General features: G+C 36.0%; 2 protein-coding genes across 2 annotated transcripts; both read left to right on the top strand.

The window, feature by feature from the left end:
- On the top strand, positions 1–933 carry LOC112829735 (olfactory receptor 4P4-like). The gene has a single exon (XM_025879448.1). The coding sequence runs from the start codon at positions 1–3 to the stop codon at positions 931–933; it is 933 nt and encodes a 310-aa protein (XP_025735233.1).
- A 17,026-nt stretch (positions 934–17,959) lies between these two features.
- Positions 17,960–18,896, top strand: LOC112829736 (olfactory receptor 4P4-like). Its single transcript, XM_073904928.1, is given in 2 exon segments — positions 17,960–18,456; positions 18,458–18,896. Coding segments are annotated over 2 exon segments (936 nt in total).
- The last annotated feature ends 3,213 nt before the right edge of the window (positions 18,897–22,109 follow it).

Genomic DNA, 22,109 nt, shown 5'->3' on the forward strand with positions numbered 1-22,109 from the left:
ATGGAAAATAGTAATAACATCACAGAATTTATTCTTTTAGGACTTTCTCAGAAAAAGGAAATAGAAGTCCTCTGCTTTTTACTGTTCTTACTTTGTTACATTGCAATTTTGATTGGAAACCTGCTTGTCATGATTTCTATCACCTGCAGTCAACTTATTAACCACCCAATGTATTTCTTCCTGAGTTTCCTATCCCTGGCAGACCTTTGCTACACCACCACTGTGACCCCCAAGTTAATCATTGACTTGCTGGCAGAAAAGAAGGTCATTTCCTACAATGGCTGCATGACACAGCTCTTTACCATGCACTTCTTTGGGGGGATTGAAGTCTTCATCCTCACTGGAATGGCCTATGACCGCTATGTGGCCATCTGCAAGCCCCTGCACTACACCCTCATCATGAGCAGGTGGAAGTGTGATGCCATGATTGCAGCTTCCTGTTTTGGTGGATTCCTACATTCCTTTGGTCAGTTTCTCCTTGCCATTGTTCTACCCTACTGTGGCCCCAATGAAATAGATCACTTCTTCTGTGATGTGTATCCTTTGCTGAAGCTGGCCTGCACAGATACAAGCAGAATCGGTCTCCTAGTCGTTGCCAATTCGGGACTGATGGGTCTGGTGACTTTTGTGGTCTTGCTGGTATCGTATGCTGTGATCCTATATACTCTCAGGTCCTACTCTGCAGAGAATCGTCACAAAGCTCTTTCCACATGCAGTTCCCACATCACTGTGGTAGTTCTCTTTTTTGCTCCTTTACTCTTTATTTATGTTCGACCAGCAACTACATTACCAGAAGACAAAGTGTTTGCTCTTTTTTATACTGTCATTGCCCCCATGCTCAACCCTCTCATATACACACTAAGAAATATGGAGATGAAGAATGCCATAAGGAAACTTTGGTGCCATGTCATGGGAAGTAAGGACATAAATTGAAAGGCATCCCTGATTTTCACCACAGAGTGTGTTGAATACATGACTTCTCTACTCTGAAACCTTTAAAATGCATAATGCTTGCCTCTGTGTCTTGTATGTAGCAACGTTTGTAGCCCCAAATATGAGCAAAAGATTAGGATTCCCCAGATTTACATAGGCTCCTCTCTGCTGTGCTTTCTTTTCTAGTTTTCTTATTTATATCTCCTCTGCCCCATTGATGCTTTGTCTGTGCAACTGACTTAGATATTTATCAGCAGACTACCCAAGGCAGTGTGCCACACAAATTAACCCTGCAAACCCACATAGCTCATTTTGGGGCATGGCTACATTCAATGAAACCAATTCTAGCCAACAAACAATGCTAAAAAAATAATTCTGAACTTTTACTTGATCTATTAAAGAATATCCTAACATATCTAATTCAAGTGCCACAACATATTTCTCAAAATATTATCCTTCTATTCTGATCATTTTGTAGCCAGTGGTATTCTGGAGCATCTCTCATGCTGAACACCAGCACTTCATCCCAAGCCCCATATAAAACCTTTTTTTTTTTTTTTTTTTTTGCTTTAAGGCATGTGCTCTCCTAGCTCTGTTCATATAAAAACTAACTGCACCTCTCTGGCTAATTCTACCACCTTTCTCTGCAGATGTGGGGCATAAGGATGGAAAAAGTTGGGGACCACTCACATATTAATGTCACACTCCTGTTCCTGGTGAACTTACAATTTTCTCAGAATGGGCAAGTGGAAAATATCACTTAAACTCAGCGGTATGCTTTTTTAGCACTGTAAAAGTTAAAGACAGGTTTTGTTTTGTTTTGGTTTTAATGGTAATTGAAAGTCACCCTGAAGAAAATTAAAATTTGCTCCAAATCAGTAACAGCTAGGATTAAAATCGGGCCATTGGATAATTAATTAGAACTGAGGAGAAACTCAAAAGTTGTTTAGAAACTTTTTCAGACATGAAATGCTTGCAGAAGTATTTGTTTCAGGCTGATATAGAAGACATACTAAATAAAGATGGGTTATTATTTATTGTTGAGGCTTTCCTAAAATGGGTGGAGAACATAAAGAGAAAAATAACAGAGTGCTGTGACTCAGTTTAAAATAAGCAGCAAATGGAAGTGAAAATATCACATGCTAAAATTCTTGAAAAATACACCGACATACTTAGTTGTTCTTTGTCTAATTCTCAACAGCTATACCAGAGCTCCTAAGAGAGTGATGTGGGGAAAAAAAAGAAATGATGTGGGATACAGAGGCAGAAGAAAAAATATTAAACTTCCTTACTACCTACAGCCCGTTTACAAGTCCTTGAAACAGGCAGAGTGACATTCCTTGAGGCACTCAGCTGCCTTGATGTTAATATCTTGCTAAGGACAAAAGGCAATCTTAACCCAACCGCAGGACCCTGTAAGTCCACTTTAGCATATAAAAATTCCTTTGGAAACTTCCTTTATCTCTACCCACCAAGATACATGTTTTGACAATCATCCTCCAAGCATATGACCTATCTATATACATCGGAAGGGTCTCATGACTAAGGTTTTACGAAATAGTAATAAAAGACCTTTCCCAACAATAGCAAGCCCCCCTCAGGATCCTGGAAACCTTGTTTCCAAAATACCTGGAAGGCTTAGCTCTCCCTAACCGCCCCCCACCAGCTTGAAAGTATATAATGTGTTGCTCCTCAGGACCCCAGGGCAGCTCTCTCTGCCCACAGTTCCTGTCCCTGTGCTTTAATAAAACCACCTTTTTGCACCAAAGACGTCTCAAGAATTATTTCTTGGACATCAGCTCTGGACCTCACCAACATTCAAAACTATGTCAGAAGGGCGTGAAGAGGTACATTCCAGAGAACAGCAACAGAGCCGAAATATGAAAGATCACTTTCTGGTACAATAAGCAGAGTCTCTGGCAAGAAGACCAGCAAAACCTTGAACTTTGATGCTGTTTCAGAAGCTCTGTCTTCCAGGCCAGCCTGACTTGTATTATTGAAAAATAAAACTTCTCATCTTCTCAAGAACATGTTTTTGTCCTCACTTAATTGATTCTCCTGCCTTTCTCTTCAAGGCAATTACTCTCTTTCCAGTGGGATCATTGATATCCGCATAAAACTGTAGGGAAAAATGATTAGATCCTTTACAATTTAGTGAATGTTCTTAGCTCTTCCATTCATATTATCCACTTTTCATTGTCTTTGACCAGAATATTTTACAATGCTATAGATATAGAAGTGAACTCATAGAAAATAATAGAAATGCTTGTTCATAGAAATGCAAATTATGTCCAATGAAATGTAATTGATGGGAGCCTTGTGGATATTTTGCTAGTTTTGCATCCACTTATAAATTCATTTCAGCCTTCTTTACCAGACTATAAATGTGTGGAACATATTGTTGTTGTCTGAACCAGTGGTAACATCTTACTGGTTTCTGCATTCAATACTGAGTTAGATAAAACCTTTGAGGTGTTTGTTCAGTATTTGTATAAAAATCATGATTTTATCCTCTTTCAAATTTGTTCTTTAACACAATAAACTTTATTTCATCTAAAATTAAACAGGGACACCTGGGTGGCTCAGTCAGTTAAGCATCTGCCTTCAGCTCAGTTCATGATCTCAGGGTCCTTGGATTGAGGCCCAATGTGAGCCCCATGTTTGGCTCCCTGCTCAGCGGGGAGTCTGCTTCTTTCTTTCCCTCTCCCTATGTACCTAACTCCATTCTTGCTATTTCTCTCTTTCTCTCAAATAAATAAATAAAATCATTACAAAAAAAGAAAAGAAAATTACATTTATATGTTAATTCAAGAAATTGCTGTTTTTATAATACCATCTCCTGATCTAAATCTTTGAGATATGATTCTGTCAGTGTTTATTTTATGCCTTTAATTAAGCTTCTATGATTTTCTTCCTATTGATCCACAGCTTCTCTTAGTAAAATATATATATAAATAACTTATTGCTTTCTTAATTGTAAATAGAACCTCTTACTTCCCTTTCTATGTTTTTTTTATTTTTTATTGTTATGTTAATCACCATACATTACATCATTAGTTTTTGATGTAGTGTTCCATGATTCATTGTTTGTGCATAACACCCAATGCTCCACGCAGAATGTGCCCTCTTTAATACCCATCACCAGGCTAACACATCCCCCCACCCCCTCCCCTCTAGAACCCTCAGTTTGTTTTTCAGAGTCCATCGTCTTTCATGGTTCGTCTCCCCCTCCGAATTAATCCCCTTCATTCTTCCCCTCCTACTATCTTCTTCTTTTTCTTTTTTCTTAACATATGTTGCATTATTTGTTTCAGAAGTACAGATCTGTGATTCAACAGTCTTACACAATTCACAGCACTCACCATAGCACATACCCTCCCCAATGTCTATCGCCCAGCCACCCCATCCCTCCCACCCCCCCACCACTCCAGCAACCCTCAGTTTGTTTCCTGAGAATAAGAATTCCTCATATCAGTGAGGTCATATGATACATGTCTTTCTCTGATTGACTTATTTCACTCAGCATAACACCCTCCAGTTCCATCCATGTCATTGCAAATGGTAAGATCTCATTCCTTTTGATGGCTGCATAATATTCCATTGTGTATATATACCACCTCTTCTTTATCCATTCATCTGTCGATGGGCATCTTGGCTCTTTCCACAGTTTGGCTATTGTGGACATTGCTGCTATAAACATCGGGGTGCACATACCCCTTCAGATCACTCAATTGGTATCTTTGGGATAAATACCCAGTAGTACAATTGCTGGGTCGCAGGGTAGCTCTATTTTCAACTTTTTGAGGAACTTCCATACTGTTTTCCAGAGTGGTTGCACCAGCTTGCATTCCCACCAACAGTGTAGGAGGGTTCCCCTTTCTCCGCATCACGCCAACATCTGTCGTTTCCTGACTTGTTAATTTTAGCCATTCTGACTGGTGTGAGGTGGTATCTCATTGAGGTTTTGATTTGGATTTCCCTGATGCCGAGCGATGTTGAGCATTTTTTCATGTGTCTGTTGGTCATTTGGATGTCTTCTTTGGAAAAATGTCTGTTCATGTCTTCTACCCATTTCTTGATTGGATTATTTGTTCTTTGGGTGTTGAGTTGGATAAGTTCTTCTATAAAGAACTAGCCCTTTATCTGATATGTCATTTGCAAATATTTTCTCCCATTCTGTCGGTTGTCTTTTGGTTTTGTGGACTGTTTCTTTTGCTGTGCAAAAGCTTTTATCTTGATGAAATCCCAATAGTTCATTTTTGCCCTGGCTTCCCTTAACTTTGGCGATGTTTCTAGGAAGAAGTTGCTGCGGCTGAGGTCGAAGAGGTTGCTACCTGTGTTCTTTAGGATTTTGATGGACTCCTGTCTCACGTTTAGGTCTTTCAACCATTTGGAGTCTATTTTGTGTGTGGTATAAGGAAACGGTCCAGTTTCATTATTCTGCATGTGGCTGTCCAATTTCCCCAACACCATCTGTTGAAGAGACTGTCTTTCTTCCTTTGGACATTCTTTCCCGCTTTGTCAAAGATGAGTTGACCATAGAGTTGAGGGTCCATTTCTGGGCTCTCTATTCTGTTCCATTGATCTAGATGTCTGTTTTTGTGCCAGTACCATACTGTATTAATGATGACAGCTTTGTAATGGAGCTGGAAGACCGGAATTGTTATGCCGCCAGCTTTGCTTTCTTTTTCAATATTCCTCTGGCTATTTGGGGTCTCTTCTGGTTCCATACAAATTTTAGGATTATTTGTTCCATTTCTTTGAAAAAAGTGTATGGTATTTTGATGGGGATTGCATTGAATGTGTAGATTGCTCTAGGTAGCATTGACATCTTCACAATGTTTGTTCTTCCAATCCATGAGCATGGAAAGTTTTTCCATTTCTTTGTGTCTTCTTCAATTTCTTTTATGAATATTTTATAGTTTTCTGAGTACAGATCCTTTGCCTCTTTGGTTAGATTTATTCCTAGGTATCTTATGGTTTTGGGTGCAATTGTAAATGGGATCGACTCCTTGATTTATCTCTCTTCTGTCTTGTTGTTGGTGTATAGGAATGCCACTGATTTCTGTGCATTGATTTTATATCCTGCTACTTTACTGAATTCCTGTTTGAGTTCTAGCAGTTTTGGTGTGGAGCCTTTTGGGTTTTCGACATACACTATCATATCATCTGCAAAGAGTGAGAGTTTGACTTCCTCTTTGCTGATTTGGATGCCTTTGATTTCTTTTTGTTGTCTGATTGCTGTGGCTAGGACTTCTAATACTATATTGAATAGCAGTGGTGATAGTGGACATCCCTGCCATGTTCCTGCCCTTAGGGGAAATGCTCTCAGCTTTTCCCCATTGAGAATGATATTTGCTGTAGGTTTTTCATAGATGGCTTTTATGATATTGAGGTATGTACCTTCTATCCCTATACTCGGAAGAGTTTTGATCAAGAAAGGATGCTGTACTTTGTCAAATGCTTTTTCTGCATCTATTGAGAGGATCATATGGTTCTTGTTCTTTCTTTTGTTAATGTATTGTATCACGTTGATTGATTTGTAGATGTTGAACCAGCCTTGCAACCCAAGGATAAATCCCACTTGGTCATGTTGAATAATCCTTTTAATCTACTGTTGGAGCCTATTGGCTAGTATTTTGGTGAGAATTTTTGCCTCCATGTTCATCAAGGATATTGGTCTGTAATTCTCCTTTTGGATGGGATCTTTGTCTGGTTTTGGGATCAAGGTAATGCTGGCCTCATAAAATGAATTTGGAAGTTTTCCTTCCATTTCTATTTTTTTGGAACAGTTTCAGGAGAATAAGTATTAATTCTTTTTGAAATGTCTGCTAGAATTCTCCGGGGAAGCCATCTGGCCCTGGGCTTTTGTTTCTTGGGAGATTTTTGATGACTGCTTCAATTTCCTTAGTGGGTATAGGTCTGTTCAGGTTTTCTATTTCTTCCTGGTTCAATTTTGGTAGTTGATACATCTCTAGGAATGCACCCATTTCTTCCAGGTTATCTAATTTGCTGGCATAGAGTTGCTCATAATATGTTCTTATAATTGTTTGTATTTCTTTGGTGTTGGTTGTGATCTCTCCTCTTTCATTCATGATTTTGTTGATTTGGGTCATTTCTCTTTTGTTTTTGATAAGTCTGGCCAGGGGTTTATCAATCTTGTTAATTCTTTCAAAGAACCAGCTCCTAGTTTCGTTGATCTGTTCTACTGTTTCTATTTCATTGATTTCTGCTCTGATCTTTATCATTTCTCTTCTCCTGATGGGTTTAGGCTTTATTTGCTGTTCTTTCTCCAGCTCCTTTAGGTGTAGGGTTAGGTTGTGTATTTGAGACCTTTCTTGTTTCTTGAGAAAGGCTTGTATTGCTATAAACTTTCCTCTCAGGACTGCCTTTGCTGTATCCCAAAGATTTTGGACAGTTGTGTTTTCATTTTCATTGGTTTCCATGAATTTTTAAATTCTTCTTTAATTTCCTGGTTGACACATTCATTCTTTAGTAGAATGTTCTTTAGCCTCCATGTATTTGAGTTCTTTCTGACTTTCCTCTTGTTATTGAGTTCTAGTTTCAAGCTTTGTGGTCTGAAAATATGCAGGGAATAATCCCAATCTTTTGGTACCGGTTGAGACCTGATTTGTGACCTAGGATGTGATCAATTCTAGAGAATGTTCCATGGGCACTAGAGAAGAATGTGCATTCTGTTGCTTTGGGATGGACTGTTCTGAATATGTCTGTGAAGTCCATTTGGTCCAGTGTGTCATTTAAAGTGTTTATTTCCTTGTTGATCTTTTGCTTAGATGATCTGTCCATTTCAGTCAGGGGGGTGTTAAAGTCCCCCACTATTATTGTATTGTTGTCAATGTGTTTCTTTGCTTTGTTATTAATTGCCTTATATAATTGGCTGCTCCCATGTTAGGGGCATAGGTATTTACAATTGTTAGATCTTCTTGCTAGATAAACCCTTTAAGTAGGATATAGTGTCCTTCTTCATCTCTTATTACAGTCTTTGTTTTAAAATCTAATTTCTCTGATATAAGGATTGCCACCCCAGCCTTCTTTTGGTGTCCATTAGCATGGTAAATGGTTTTCCACCCCCTCACTTTCAATGTGGGGGTGTCTTTGGGTCTAAAATGAGTCTCTTGCAGACAGCATATGGATGGGTCTTGTTTTTTAATCCAATCTGATAGCCTGTGTCTTTTGATTGGGGCATTGAGCCCATTTACATTCAGGGTAACTATTGAAAGGTATGAATTTAGTGCCATTGTATTACCTGTGAGGTGGTTGTTCCTGTATATTGTCTGTGTTCCTTTCTGATCTATGCTGCTTTTAGGCTCTCTCTTTGCTTAGAGGACCCCTTTCAATATTTCTTGGAGGGCTGGTTTCGTGTTTGCGAATTCCTTTAGTTTTTGTTTGTCCTGGAAGCTTTTTATCTCTCCTTCAATTTTCAATGACAGCCTAGCTGGATATAGTACTCTTGGCTGCATATTTTTTTCGTTTAATGCTCTGAAGATAACATGCCAGTCCTCTCTGGCCTGCCAGGTCTCTGTGGATAGGTCTGTTGCCAATCTAATATTTCTACCATTGTAGGTTATGTATCTCTTCTCCCCAACTGCTTTCAGGATTTTCTCTTTGTCTCTGAGACTCGTAAGTTTTACTATTAGATGTCGGGGTGTTGACCTATTATTATTGCTTTTGAGAGGGGTTCTCTGTGCCTCCTGAATTTTGATGCCTGTTTCCTTCCTCACATTAGGGAAGTTCTCTGCTATAATTTGCTCCAATATACCTTCTGCCCCTCTCTCTCTCTCTTCTTCTTCTTCTGGGATCCCAATTATTCTAATGTTGTTTCGTCTTATCGTATCGCTTATCTCTCGAATTCTGCCCTCGTGATCCTGTAGTTGTTTCTCTCTCTTTTTCTCAGCCACTTTATTTTCCATCATTTGGTCTTCTATTTCGCTGATCCTCTCTTCTGCCTCATTTATCCTAGCAGTTAGTGCCCCCATTTTTGATTGCACCTCATCAATAGCCTTTTTGATTTCGACTTGGTTAGATTTTAGTTCTTTTATTTCTCCAGGAAGGGTTTCTCTAATAACTTCCACACTTTTTTCAAGCCCAGCTAGTATCTTTAAAGTCATGATTCTGAACTCTAGGTCCGACATCGTACTAATGTCTGTATTGAGTAGGTCCCTGGCTGACGGTACTACCTCTTGTTCTTTTGCTGAGGTGATTTTTTTCGTCTTGTCATTTTGTCCAGAGGAGAACAGATGAATGAGAGAACAAAATGCTAACAGGTTAACAAGGTCCCCAGCAAAATATACTCTATACAAATCAGAAAAGACCTGAAATCAGGGGAAAAGAAAGGTAAAGAAAGAGAAAAGAAAGGGAAAAAAAAAGCAAAAAGAAAAAGATAAAAACAAAAACAGAACAATACAAAAAAAAACAGAATATGATCAAATATGATCAAGTAGTGCATAGATCAGTGCCACACACTAGATTTTGGGCGTATTTTGGTCTGTTAGAAAAAAGGGCCTCCTAAAATTTTAAAGGAAGAAAGATTTATATATGTACAAAATTAGGGTTGATACAATGAAGGGATGGAAGATGACTGTAAAGATGAAAATTATAAAAGATTTTATATAAGGAATTGATAAGATAAGAAGTTGTTTGAAAAAAGAAAGAAGAAGATTTAAAAAAAAAAAGAAAAAAAAAGGGAGAGAATGTGATCAGGCAGGAGATTAGAACAAAGCCATACACTAGTGATTTAGGGTATATTTTGATCTGTTAGAAGAAACTGTATCTCAAAATTTTAAAGAGAGAACAACTTATATATATATGCCCAAAATAAGGGTAACTACTATGAAGGGATAAAATATGACTCTAAAAATGAAAAATAAAAAATGTTTTTTTTAAAAAAAGGGATTGATAAGATGTTGGTTGAAAAAGGGAAAAAGAAAAATTAAAAAAAAAAACAGTTAAAAAAATTAACTTTGAAAAACTAATGAATCATGGTACAAAAAGCCAGGAATTCTATGTACAGTATTCCCCTACGCTGTATTTCTCCCATTCTCCTTGATCAGTAACCTTGGTCTTGGCTTGCTGGCTGTTTGTGCTGATCTTCTGGGGAGGGGCCTGTTGCCGTGGTTCCCACATGTCATTGCTGGGTGTGGAATTGCCCCGCCTGTCGGTCCGGGCTAAGCAAGCTGCTCAGGTTTGCTCTCAGGAGCTTTTGTTCTCTGCAAGCTCTGGTACAGCTTTGGAGGACCAGGGTGAAAATGGTGGCCTCCCAATCTCCACCTGGAGAAGCTGAGAACTTGGGACCCCGTTCCTCAGTGTGCCCCCAGAGAAAAGCAGTCACTCCCATCTCCCTGGTCTCTGGCCGCACTCCGTGCTCACCCGGCCTGTGATCGAGCGTTTCTATCTCTGGTACCCGACCCCGTGTGGAGTCTCCAAACCCAGCAGATCCCTGCAGTGCATTCCTGCGCCGCTCCTCCCAGGGGAGGAAGGGGAGTCTCCCGGATCTGCCGCCTGTTGGGTCCCTGCTGGAGGAGCAGTGGCCCGACTGGGCCGCGGATCACAGTTTATGGCAACCCCGAGCTGAGAGCCCGCGCCTCGGCTCCGTCTCTGCAGCCGGCTTCCCCGCTCCGATACCTGGGAGCTCTGCCGCACTCAGGCACCCCCAGTTCTGTTCTGTGACCCCGAGGGTCCTGAGACCACACTGTTCCGCGAGGGTTCCACCCCCCGCGTAGCCACTGGAGCGACGTCCCTCAGCGGAGCCGACTTCTAAAAGTTCCGATTTTGTGCTCCGTGGCTCTATCACTTGCCAGAAGTGGCCCGAATATCGCCTCAGATTCACTTCTCCGCATGTTCTACCTCCAGTAAGTGGTCGCTTCTCTGTTCAGAGAGTTGTTGCTACTCTCTTCTTCGGTCTCCTGTTGAGTTCGTAGGTGTTCAGAACGGTTTGATCCCTATTCAGCTGAATTCCTGAGACCAGACGAAATCCAGGTCTCCTACTCCTCTGCCATCTTGCTCTGCCTCCCCTTTCTATGCTTTATTCCTAGATTAAATACAATCTATTTTTTTGGTGTATACATGTCTTAAATCTAACTATCTAACCAATTTTCTTATTAATTCTAGATATTTTTACCATTTTTTTCCTTTTCATAGAATTACAATCTACCCCATTTTATAGATGAAAAAGCTGTCTCACGGAATTTGAGTGTTTTTCTCACTATATTCATAGCAAAAAAATTGATCTCTAATTCGCAGTTCAGGGCATGCTTCACCAAATCATTGCAGCCATTGGTTGATTTAAAGAAAGTCACATATGAGATAAACTGTTTCTAGCCTAAGAGCATATTATTGTAATTTTATAAGATGCACTATTTATTTCTGGAGCATATAAACATAGTAAAAAGTTCACCAGGAAAATTTCAGCTTGAAAGGAACAGACCACATGCTAAATTGGGAAACAATGAAGGAGTTTTAACACTCCAACACCTGGTAGGACATTGAAATAAATTCAGGAAAGGGAGAATTTAATGCTATGGTCAAGGAACTGAGGAAGAGAGTGGAGGGTAAAAAAGTTCATTGAAGGAAGTAAATATTGAAGAAAATAGAACAAAATGGTAAAGGTAAAGTACTTGTAAGAAACACTTCAATACTGAAGAGTTTTAAAACATTTTACTATGATGTAAAATCCCTTTATTACTTTAAGCTTATAGGAAAGTCTCCCAGAACCAGTAGAACAGTTGGTGTTTGAAACCAGGCATTCTGGATTTAGGGCCCTCCACACCTCCCAACACACCTATTGCTTATGTAAGGTACATAATAATTAATACTTCTAATAAAGAAATTGAAATATACTATAAGAATTATAAGTTTTCCAGTTATTACATTCAGAAAACAAATATATTAAAGGACATTCCCACTAAAGATAACTTTCTTGAAATGAGGAATCAAACCTGAAAATTAAAAGTCTGAGTATGCGGATGTCTTAAAATATTGCTGAAATTTAAAAAGAAACTATAAAAATAGATGCATTCATAGACATCTGCTTAAAACAATTTCAATAATAATTGAAAAGATCTAACAAGCTTTCAGCAGACAATAAAGACAAAGTACATTTTTTTAAAGTTAATTAAATCATGTAATTGCAGTTTTAGAATTAATCTAAAGACAAGATATTTTAGGTATAAAAAAGATGAGAAAACACAGTGTCTTGTAGAATTACTTAAACACTAATTCAAGGGACAAGTAGCATTATCTGTAGAACATAAAAAAGTCAAAGACTTACTATTTAATAGTTTCCATAAGTTAAAAGAAAAAAGACTAACAGCACCCTGTTCTTTGCTTTTGAATATGCTGCTTGTATTCATACATTTGTTTGTTCTGTTTACTATATGACCCTCTAGTCTCTAGCCTCACTGAAGGCAGAGACTGTTTTTTTTCTACCACCATATGCATTCTCTACACTGAATTTTATCCAACTGACACTTTTTATTTTATTTTTTAGATCATTTATTTATTGGGCACCTGGGTGGCTCAGTCAGTTAAGTGTCTTCCTTTGGCTCAGGTCATGATCTCAGGGTCCTGGGATTGAGTGCTGGGATAGACTCCCAGCTCAGCAGGGAGTTGCTTCTCCCTCTACCCCTGCCCCCTGCTCATGATCTCTCTCTCTCTCTCACACTCTCTTTCTTTCAAATAAATAAATAAAACCTTAAAAAATTATATTTATTTTAGAGAGAGAGAGAAAGAGAGATGGGGAGAGTGGGGGAGGAGCGGAGGAAGAGAGTCCCAAGCAGACTCCACACAGATCGGGGAGCCCCACTTGGGGCTCCATCTCATGACCCTGAGACCAAAATCCTAGCAGAAACCAAGAACCAACTGGAGGCTCAACTGACTGCATCACCCAGGCACCCCAATTGACCCTTTTTAGATGTAGATGAAAGTAAATATTTTTTAAATTAAGGAATTGATACCATTTTATCTATGGTAATATTTTTCTGTACAATGTTTCCTTACAGTCCTCTGTCCCAGGTCTAATCTCAGTGCTTTGAATACTGATGCATTAGGGAAATATAAATTATTGACTTTGGCATTGCTATTAGGGAGAAATTTAAGTGATAGCTCATATCTTTGGCAAAGTATACTAATGGGAAATTTCTAAACCCTCAGGGTTGTGAGAGCTATTTTATATAACATGTTTTCTCAGAATTTGCTTTAATTACCAATTGATAACAAAAAGTATATCTATATACAATATATATCAAAATACATCTATATATAAATGTCAATATATATGTACAATTATAAAAGTATATATATAATTTTTCAAGGCAAATAGTTGTCAGAGAGACAATTCTTTTTTTGGAAATGGAAAAGTAATATGCTAAAATATCAAATTTGGTTCAGTTTACCATATGTATCTCTATTAGTGGTATATATCACAAGAGTTCCTTCGTAAGACTTTATGCAATTTGTGATTTATTATTGCAGAGCAATGCTAATTTTTTCTTTTATTCTGACTTTATCTTAGGTGTGAAGCCTCATCTTACAAGAAATCTGTTAGCTGAGTTAAGCAGCTGGTAAGTTAAATCCAGTTCATAAATATACCAGTCATTTTCCTTCAAAAGAATACTTGAATCATTCTGATTATGATTGTTATCTAATGTTTTTAAGAAACCTTTGGATGGAAAAAATCCATAGTCATTTAAAATACGTTTTGTTTTGTTTTTTAATTTGGAGAAAGCCTCCGCCTTTCTTCCATCTATAACAAACTGTAGCTATGGTGGACCTAAGATTTTTGTGTTGGATGTTAAAGTCATCAGTACCATTTTCTCAGGAGCTATCAAAGTCTTAGTAGATTTATTTGTTTTGTCTTATTTAGAATGTCATAAATGTAGTCATATCATTAGCCCTCCATAATCCATGATCAAGGACCATTGAATATGAAGAAGGATGTACTGGCTCAGCAGGTCACTGGACAGTGTTTCAGTGAAGGGGCTAAATATAAAATGATTGAAAAGCAAAACACCAGTATGAACCTAAGACTGAAGAAGCAAACTGTATGGAAAAATGTTCAGTCAACCTACTCAAATGCATTTACTCAAATGTATCTATGGGGTATGTTTCTTTCTAGGTTTAATATAGTTTTTTTTTTTTTTTAGGTGAAAGGGGGATATGAACATCCAACTAATGTAGAGAGGGTTAATGGATCCAAAGGAAAGAAAAGAAGAGCATTAAATGACTGTCATAAGCAACACACCGACCTTCAGGTTTGTGGGTTGAAGGTCAACTGACAAGGAGGGGAAGATTTTGCTTAAATGAGAATATGTTATTCCTGATGTGAGAAACCCAGCCCTGTAAGAAAGAACAGATTGTTCATGGCAGGGAAACTATGCTATGTCTTATTCATCTACCTTCATTCACCCATGTTGAAATATTATGTGTTTGTAATAAGCCATTCAAAATTTGTAGTAAGAATAATGATATGGCATATTATTCTTAATTTATATTTATGGTCACTGATATGGCAAAAATGTATAATATTAATGCTAAAATATTTATTATCTAATTTTTATATACCAGGTTCTGTACTTAGCTTTTACATAAATGAACTCATGGAATCCTTATAATAGACCTCAGAGTTATCATATTATTCATTTTATAAATGAATAAAATGAGGTTACATATTTTTTCCCCAAGATTTTTCCCTGAATTTTGGAGCCAAGATCCTATCTTATTTTATGTAGCTCCAGAACTTAACTTCTTAATTACTAGGATCTCCTACCACTTGAATATCTTGAGTACCTCCTGCATTTATAACCCTATAGGAAGTTCCAATGAGAGAACAGGAGCAACTAGTAGATTTTTGAACATTGAGCTTCATATGCATTATTTTATTTGAGTTTCACAGTAATTCTGTAAGTTAGGCACTGCAATGCTCATTTTATGGAAGAAGGAAGGAATTGTTCAAGGAAGTAAGAAACTTGCATTTAAGTATCAGAGCTATTTTCAGAACCAGGGTCGATCTCCAAAGTTTCTGTTATTTTCAGTATTATGAAGAGAGGGATAGTTAAGGTAAAATCTCTGATCTGATCTACTTACATTTTCATTAGGGCTTTGATCTTGCATTTAGTAATTGTAGAAGGTGGCTAACAGTTGTTGAATGTGTAATACTTTCCAGATACTGTTCTAAGAACTTTCACATTTATGAACTTTATTATTTCAGATATCACCCTATATGGAGGTATTATTGTTGCTTCAACTTTACAGAGAAGGAAACTGAAACACAGACATGGTAATAAACTTGCCAATATTATATTTTCTATAGTTTCAATGTATCCAATGGAGCTTAGAAGGAATGAGGGAGGCAGACATGTATTTTCCCCAAGCTAATGGGGAATCAGGAGTCACACAGTCAAAATCTGGGAAGTGATCTTCAGAGATTATTTACTCCAACTCCTTTATTGTATGGATGGGAGCCGAAAATCTGAGGGAATCAGCAATTAAGATCTACTGCTATAATTGATGAATTATTGAACTCTACATCGGAAAATAATGATGTAGTATATGTTCGCTTATTTATTTATTTATTTATTTATTTATTTATTTATTTATTTTTAAGATTTTATTTATTCATTCATGAGAGACAGAGGGGGAGAGAGAGAGAGAGAGAGAAGCAGAGGGAGAAGCAGGCTCCCAAGGAGCAAGGAGCCTGATGTGGGACTCAATCCCAGGACCCTGGGATCACGACCTGAGCCGAAGGCAGATGCTTAACTATCTGAGCCACCCAGGCGCCCCAATATGTTCGCTAATTTAATTTAAATAAAAAAAATAAGCAGCAAAAAAAGTAAAAAACTAAAAATAAATTCTATTTAGTTAACACATAATGTAATATTGGTTTTAGAAGTAGAATTTAGTGATTCATCACTTACATATTAAAAAAAAAGGTCTACTGCTATTGTGTATTTACCACACAATTACCTGGAATGTAGTATAAATGCTTCTATTTGACACAATATGAAGAAATTAAATATTTTCTAGAATAATGCCACTTATGGAGATGGATTCTTTAAGAAGGTAAGGGAGAAAATGAAGCAAAGCAAGCTCCATTATTTTATTGTATTGTGTGTGAGGGCTCTATTTTGAAATTAAAGGAGTCCACTTTTTTGTATGCTATATCTAACCTTGGCAACCATAATTGATCACCTGATAAAAAGGCCTTCAAATAACTTTTCTGAAAAATTACTTATTTTGAAAGAGTATATAATTAGAAAAAAAGGAATTGTTAAAAAAATTTACATAGATCTTCATATCATTTCTTCATCCCACGCTGACTCACAGTCTTGTGACAACAATATTCAAAATTGTGTAATGTTTGGAATTTTCTGAGTCTTTCTTTGTCTGACATTGCAAGATCTTTGGTATAATTGACACAGAAAATTGAAATAATCCTTTTATTTAGCAAATTTGAACACAATTCACAGGTTTATCAATCATTCAACTAAAAGAAACCTAATAAAAAATCAATGCACTTTTGTTTCACAGTAAATTCTCACTTAAGAATAAATAATTTTTAGTATGACCCCTTGGTGTTAGTTTCCTATAAAAATCTAAATGGGCTTCCAGACTCTAGTGGGCATAATTCTTCAATATTTTAAACTACATTTAAAGGATAAATGGATAGTCATATTTACAAAGATATTTTCAAATTAATTTAAATCATAAGCATTAGTAATGTAAAATAAACTTTTATTAATAAAATATACCCTTTTCTAAAAATGAATAGAAGTTCATAGTAACTATATGTTGGCTAATTGAATTTAAAAAGTTTGGACAATAAAAAAAAGAGCAAAATTGGAAAACTTAAATCTCCATAGTGTAATTATCATTAAATAGCCATTGTTAACAATTTACTTAAATATTTAAATTAATTTCTCTTGGATATAACATAACTAAATATAAACTGAAGAACTTTTTCACTTTGGATATACATTTCTTATAAAGAAGCAATACTGGCCCCTAACTAATATTTCTAAAGTTAAAAATAAGTAAAAAGAGTATTTTTCAACTACATGCCTCTTACTTAACATTAATTTTACTTGTAGTAGAATACATCCAATTTTATATAAAAACAAAAGGCATCAGTGATGTATACACATTTTAATTCATTTAAAAATTACTGAACCAAGAATAAAATTTTAAAAATTAAGGTTGGTTTTCCTATAATCCTTCAAGAGACAGAAATAGGAAAAGCAGAATTGTAGATACATTATGCTACAAATAACCTTTAAGTAATATAAAAGTTTCATGGAGTAATTTCTGTAGTTATTTCCTCTTTTAAATCCAAAAGTATTACAAGTCAATTTAGAAAAGTAATCTCCTCTTTAGTTCTATCATGAATTTCCTGATTAATGGACGAATGGTTATTTCTAATATTGTATTATTCCTTCAAGCCTATAGCACACTCTTTACTTTCTGGTTTTTTCTTTAGTTAATACTTATTTAACATTGAATATATGCCAAGCACTCTATAAATCACTCACATGCCCCCCACCATTTTTGTGATATCTGTTCAGGTAAATTCTATGGTTACCTCCAGTTTACATCCTAAGATGGCACATGATGTTTCCTTAACATTAATTGAATTAATACTTAACATTATTTGCGTTACTATGTACACTTTGAACTTAGTATTTGAACAAATACTTAACACTATTTGATGTCTCTCTCTCTCTTTTTTTTACTCTTAACAAGTATAATTTCCTGCTTCCCTACACAATAATTTAAATTACACAAAAGCTAAGACTTTGTTTAATTCATCATTATCTGAAGTTCTTGGAAGAGTATTGGCACTAGATATTTGAAAGGATTTTATTAAATGAATGAATGATTTCAATGGATCTTAAAATGGCTAAGATCTTAAAACATGCATTAGGTTATTTTAATTGAATATTAGACTTCCATTTTCTTATCAATGATTTGCTTCATTATTTTTGTCATTTCAGAAACCTTTCTGGAGCATCAGATCATGGAAAATAGGAATAACGTTACTGAATTCATTCTCTTGGGACTTTCTAAGAATAAGAAAGTCCAATTCTTCTGCTTTTTATTTTTCTTACTCTGTTACCTAGCTATCTGGTTGGGGAATTTGATTATTATGACTTCCATCACAGGCAGTCAGCTAATTAATCAACCCATGTATTTCTCTCTTAATTCCCTTGCCCTCTCAGACCTCCTCTACACCTCCACTGTGACATCCAAACTAATGACAGACTTACTGACAGAGAAGAAGGTCATTTCCTATAAAAACTGCATGATACAGCTGTTTACCACACACTTCTTTGGAGGGGCCAAGGTCTTCATCATCACCGGAATGGCCTATGACCGCTGCATAGCCATCTGCAAACCACTCACTCCATTATGCCATCCTTTGAATAGGCAAAGATGTAACTCAATTCTCAGAGCATCCTGTGCAGGGGAGTTTCTGCATTCCCTTGGCTTGTTTCTTCTTACGATTTTTTTACCATGGCTCCAGTGAAATAAATCACTATTTCTGCGATGTATATCCTTTGTTGAAACTGGCCTGCGTTGATACACACAAAATCGGTTTCTTAGTCATTGCCAATTCTGGCCTGATGGGACTGGTGATCTCTGTGGTTTTGATGGCCTCCTACTTTATGGTATTATATACTGTGAGAACATATTCTGCAGAGAACCGCCACAAAGCACTTTCCACTTGCAGCTCCCACATCACAATTGTGATCCTGTTTTTTGCACCTGTCATCTTTGTTTATATTAGACCTGCCACAACTTTACCAGAAGATAAAGTGTTTACACTCTTCTACACAATTATTGTCCCCATGCTCAATCCTCTTATCTACACACTTAGAAACACAGAGATGAAAAATGCCATAAGGAAAGTTTGGTGCACTGAAAGGTTTTGGAAAGGGAAGCCAATGATTTGAAGGCTATTCATCTTTGGATGTGAACAGGTATCATCTCATCACACATCCTCTTTCTTTGACTCCTTGCCCATGGAAAAATTAGTCAGAATATGTAAAGGCCAAGCCTTAAACATCAGCTTGCCATCACTGGGTTCCTCTTTCATATTCCTTTGCTGATGTGCTTCACTTGTTTTCATCCTTCACTAAGTTTTAAGTTCCATGCAAGTAGGTAGGGGTCATGTCATAGTTTTTTCACTGCTAATTTCCTAATAGCCAGCAAAGTGTATAGTACATATTAGGTGCTCAATAAATATTTATTGAATGAATCTATAAGTATTTTGTCACATAGCTCTGTTTCTCATACCTCATAGGAATCCCTGTCACGGTTTAATGACCCACTAGGACATTAGACTCCACCATTGTGTTGATATATATCCTTCTTCACATATTTTTCTACTTCCATATATTTTGGCTTCATATAGCCAAGAAGGGATGCCACTCTGGATCCAGTCCGTCAGACAAGACACCCCAAAAAGTGTAGCAAATAGAATGGTTGAAATCATTCTATTTAACTGGTTTGACATTCCATATATGTGGTCAAGGAGTAAACCACAGCTACCTGCCCTGTGGAAAGGAAGAAAATATAAATCCTTCAAAATTAAGGATTTTTTCAAAGTAAAAGATTTTCATTTACTATCTAAATTCAAGTTTAAAATAATCTGAAAATAATATCTGACATAAACTATAGAACAGATTTATTGGGGTAGATAGATGATGATAATAGATAGATAGATGAGAGAGAGTGAGTGAGCGAGAGGAAGGGAAGAGGGAACGGAACATTTAAGCAGTTCTCTGGCAGAATTTAAGGGAAGGAAGTGCCTCTTTGGAGAAGTTGGATTCACTCAACTATGTGGGTTTGTTTTTTTGTTTTTGTTTTTTTTTAAGCAGACATTCCTCAGTTGTATCTAGTCTAAAAATCTCATCTGAATCCATCTTCTACTCTTTATTTTATACATGTTACTATCAAGAGTGAAATCTTTGATCTGGTTTTTATGAAGATTTCTTTCTTGCTGGAAAGCTTGAAATAATACTTCAACATTTGCTATCAATTTATATAAAAATTCTTTTTCTTTACCAAACTACTTAACTACCCCTCTAGGTTCCGGTTTGATGCTTAGAGAAATGTTAAACCTCTGAATTTCAGTTTACTCATCTGTACAATAAAGCAGATAATTAGATCATTAATTCAAAATTATAGTTTTAGAGCTTTTTAAGAAAAAAATCCTCACAAATATCTTGCATCAATTGAAATCATGCTTTATTATAATGTTATTTAAATATGTATGGACATAAGTCACAAAAATCTTAATCTTATCATTCTAAAATAAAAAATTCAAAGTATAAAATGAAATATTGTTAAAATTTTTAATTTGAATGCTTCACAGAAATTAATGTACAGATACTAGGGATAATAACAATAATAAAAATTTGTTCTGAGCAGTTTCTTCTCTTAGAACAATACTCATTTCCTTTCATTTTTACAATTACCTTATGAGGTAGTTATTATTACTTCAATTTTACAGAGGGAGAAAAAGAGGAGGAAAGCATAGTTGCCTTTCCAGGATCCCTCAAGTAGGAAGATATTTTTCATCCACCTGATTAATTATCAACTGTTATCAACTTCATATTTTTTTGAGCATTAGGAGAAATCATTTGAATCCTAATTGTCATCTCTGTTGTTGGTTTACTTTGCAATACCAGTTATATGTAATCAAAATTATTTTTATTAGACAATAAATTTAAGAGTTTAACCCAAAATCAAGTGTTAAAAATAAAGCATTTGTTAATAATTTCCTCACTGCTTCCATAGTTATATTTAATGAACTAGTACAAACTGACATGTATCATGATGTAGGCTGTATAATAATTTCACTAAAGATTCAGGTAGGTTCTCAGCTGCTCTAGGAACAACTCCCTTGAATTTTTAATACCTTTACAAACATGCCTCTTATAAAGACAAGTCTCTAATCATATTCTTCTATTTGAACTTCTCTAAAATTTTTCATTACACACTGTGCTATGACCTTTTTTTTGCTGCTCCATTTATATATTCATTTAAATATTCAGTCTATGTCAATTTCCCCCATAACCTGTGCAATATAATGCCTCACTCCATTCCATCATATTATTTTCATGATGTCCAATGAGTCCAATTTAATTGTTATTTACTTCAATTATTTGAAAACCTTTTTCAATTCTACAGACATCTATAGATATCCAGATGTATAGAAGTTCTATAGAAATTAGAAAGTTATAGTTTTCACTTTGATGGCAATGGAAAAATAAATTTAAACATGTTCTAGATCAAGTAGTTTCAACACTGGCATTAATATTTGTTTTTACAATTGCATTGGCTAAAAGTAATATTAATCTAACTGCCACTAACCTTTCTACTAGGGCATCCATACTTCTCAGACATTTAACAGTAGCCAAACTTCCTACTCTCCTGACACAATCTCATTTTATGTCTATTGTGTCAGCACAATTGTCAGTAGACCCTCATTTCACACTCAAAGGAGGCTCAGTTTGGAGAATGAATTATGTGGCTACCTTATTTATTACTAATATTACTTTTTCATTATGATTTTATAGCAAATATTTCCATAATTTTTTAAAATGCTATGATTTTGAAATGATCTAAGTAAGTCATTTTAGAAAAAATCTTACCATTTTTATACAACCATTATTTCATACATAGTGTTTTTACTGCTTAGATCCTATTTAAATAATTTTTGCTTTTTAAATTGTTGCAGTGAATATGGAAACTCATGAGCTAAGTGGAAAACATGATTCTAAGTTTCTGATGCTCCTTTCTGATGAGAAAGCAGTGAGGACCATTTATGTCTGGGAAGATCAATATGAATGCAGCTTATGTACATATAAAGATTCATTCATGAATCCAAAGCATAGGGGGTTTAGAAAGGAGACCTCCAGTTAGCAACTTATGGATAAAATCCAAAGGAAGAATATATCAAAGAGAAATGTAACAGAACTTCAACAAAAAAATGACTCAGATTACTAGGGGAAAATGTAAATAAGAAACAAATCAATAAAGAAAGAAGAAAGTACTTCAAGATAAATTACCATATTAATGCAGTGACCCAATATCTATACTTATTTTTCTTACAGCAAAGTTCATGGTTTTTCAAGTACAGTAACTATCACTTAAGTAGG

Source organism: Callorhinus ursinus, unplaced genomic scaffold, assembly GCF_003265705.2.
Source record: "Callorhinus ursinus isolate GAN/ISIS: 27379988/994484 unplaced genomic scaffold, GSC_fseal_2.0 scaffold21, whole genome shotgun sequence".
NCBI classification, from domain to species: domain Eukaryota; kingdom Metazoa; phylum Chordata; class Mammalia; order Carnivora; family Otariidae; genus Callorhinus; species Callorhinus ursinus.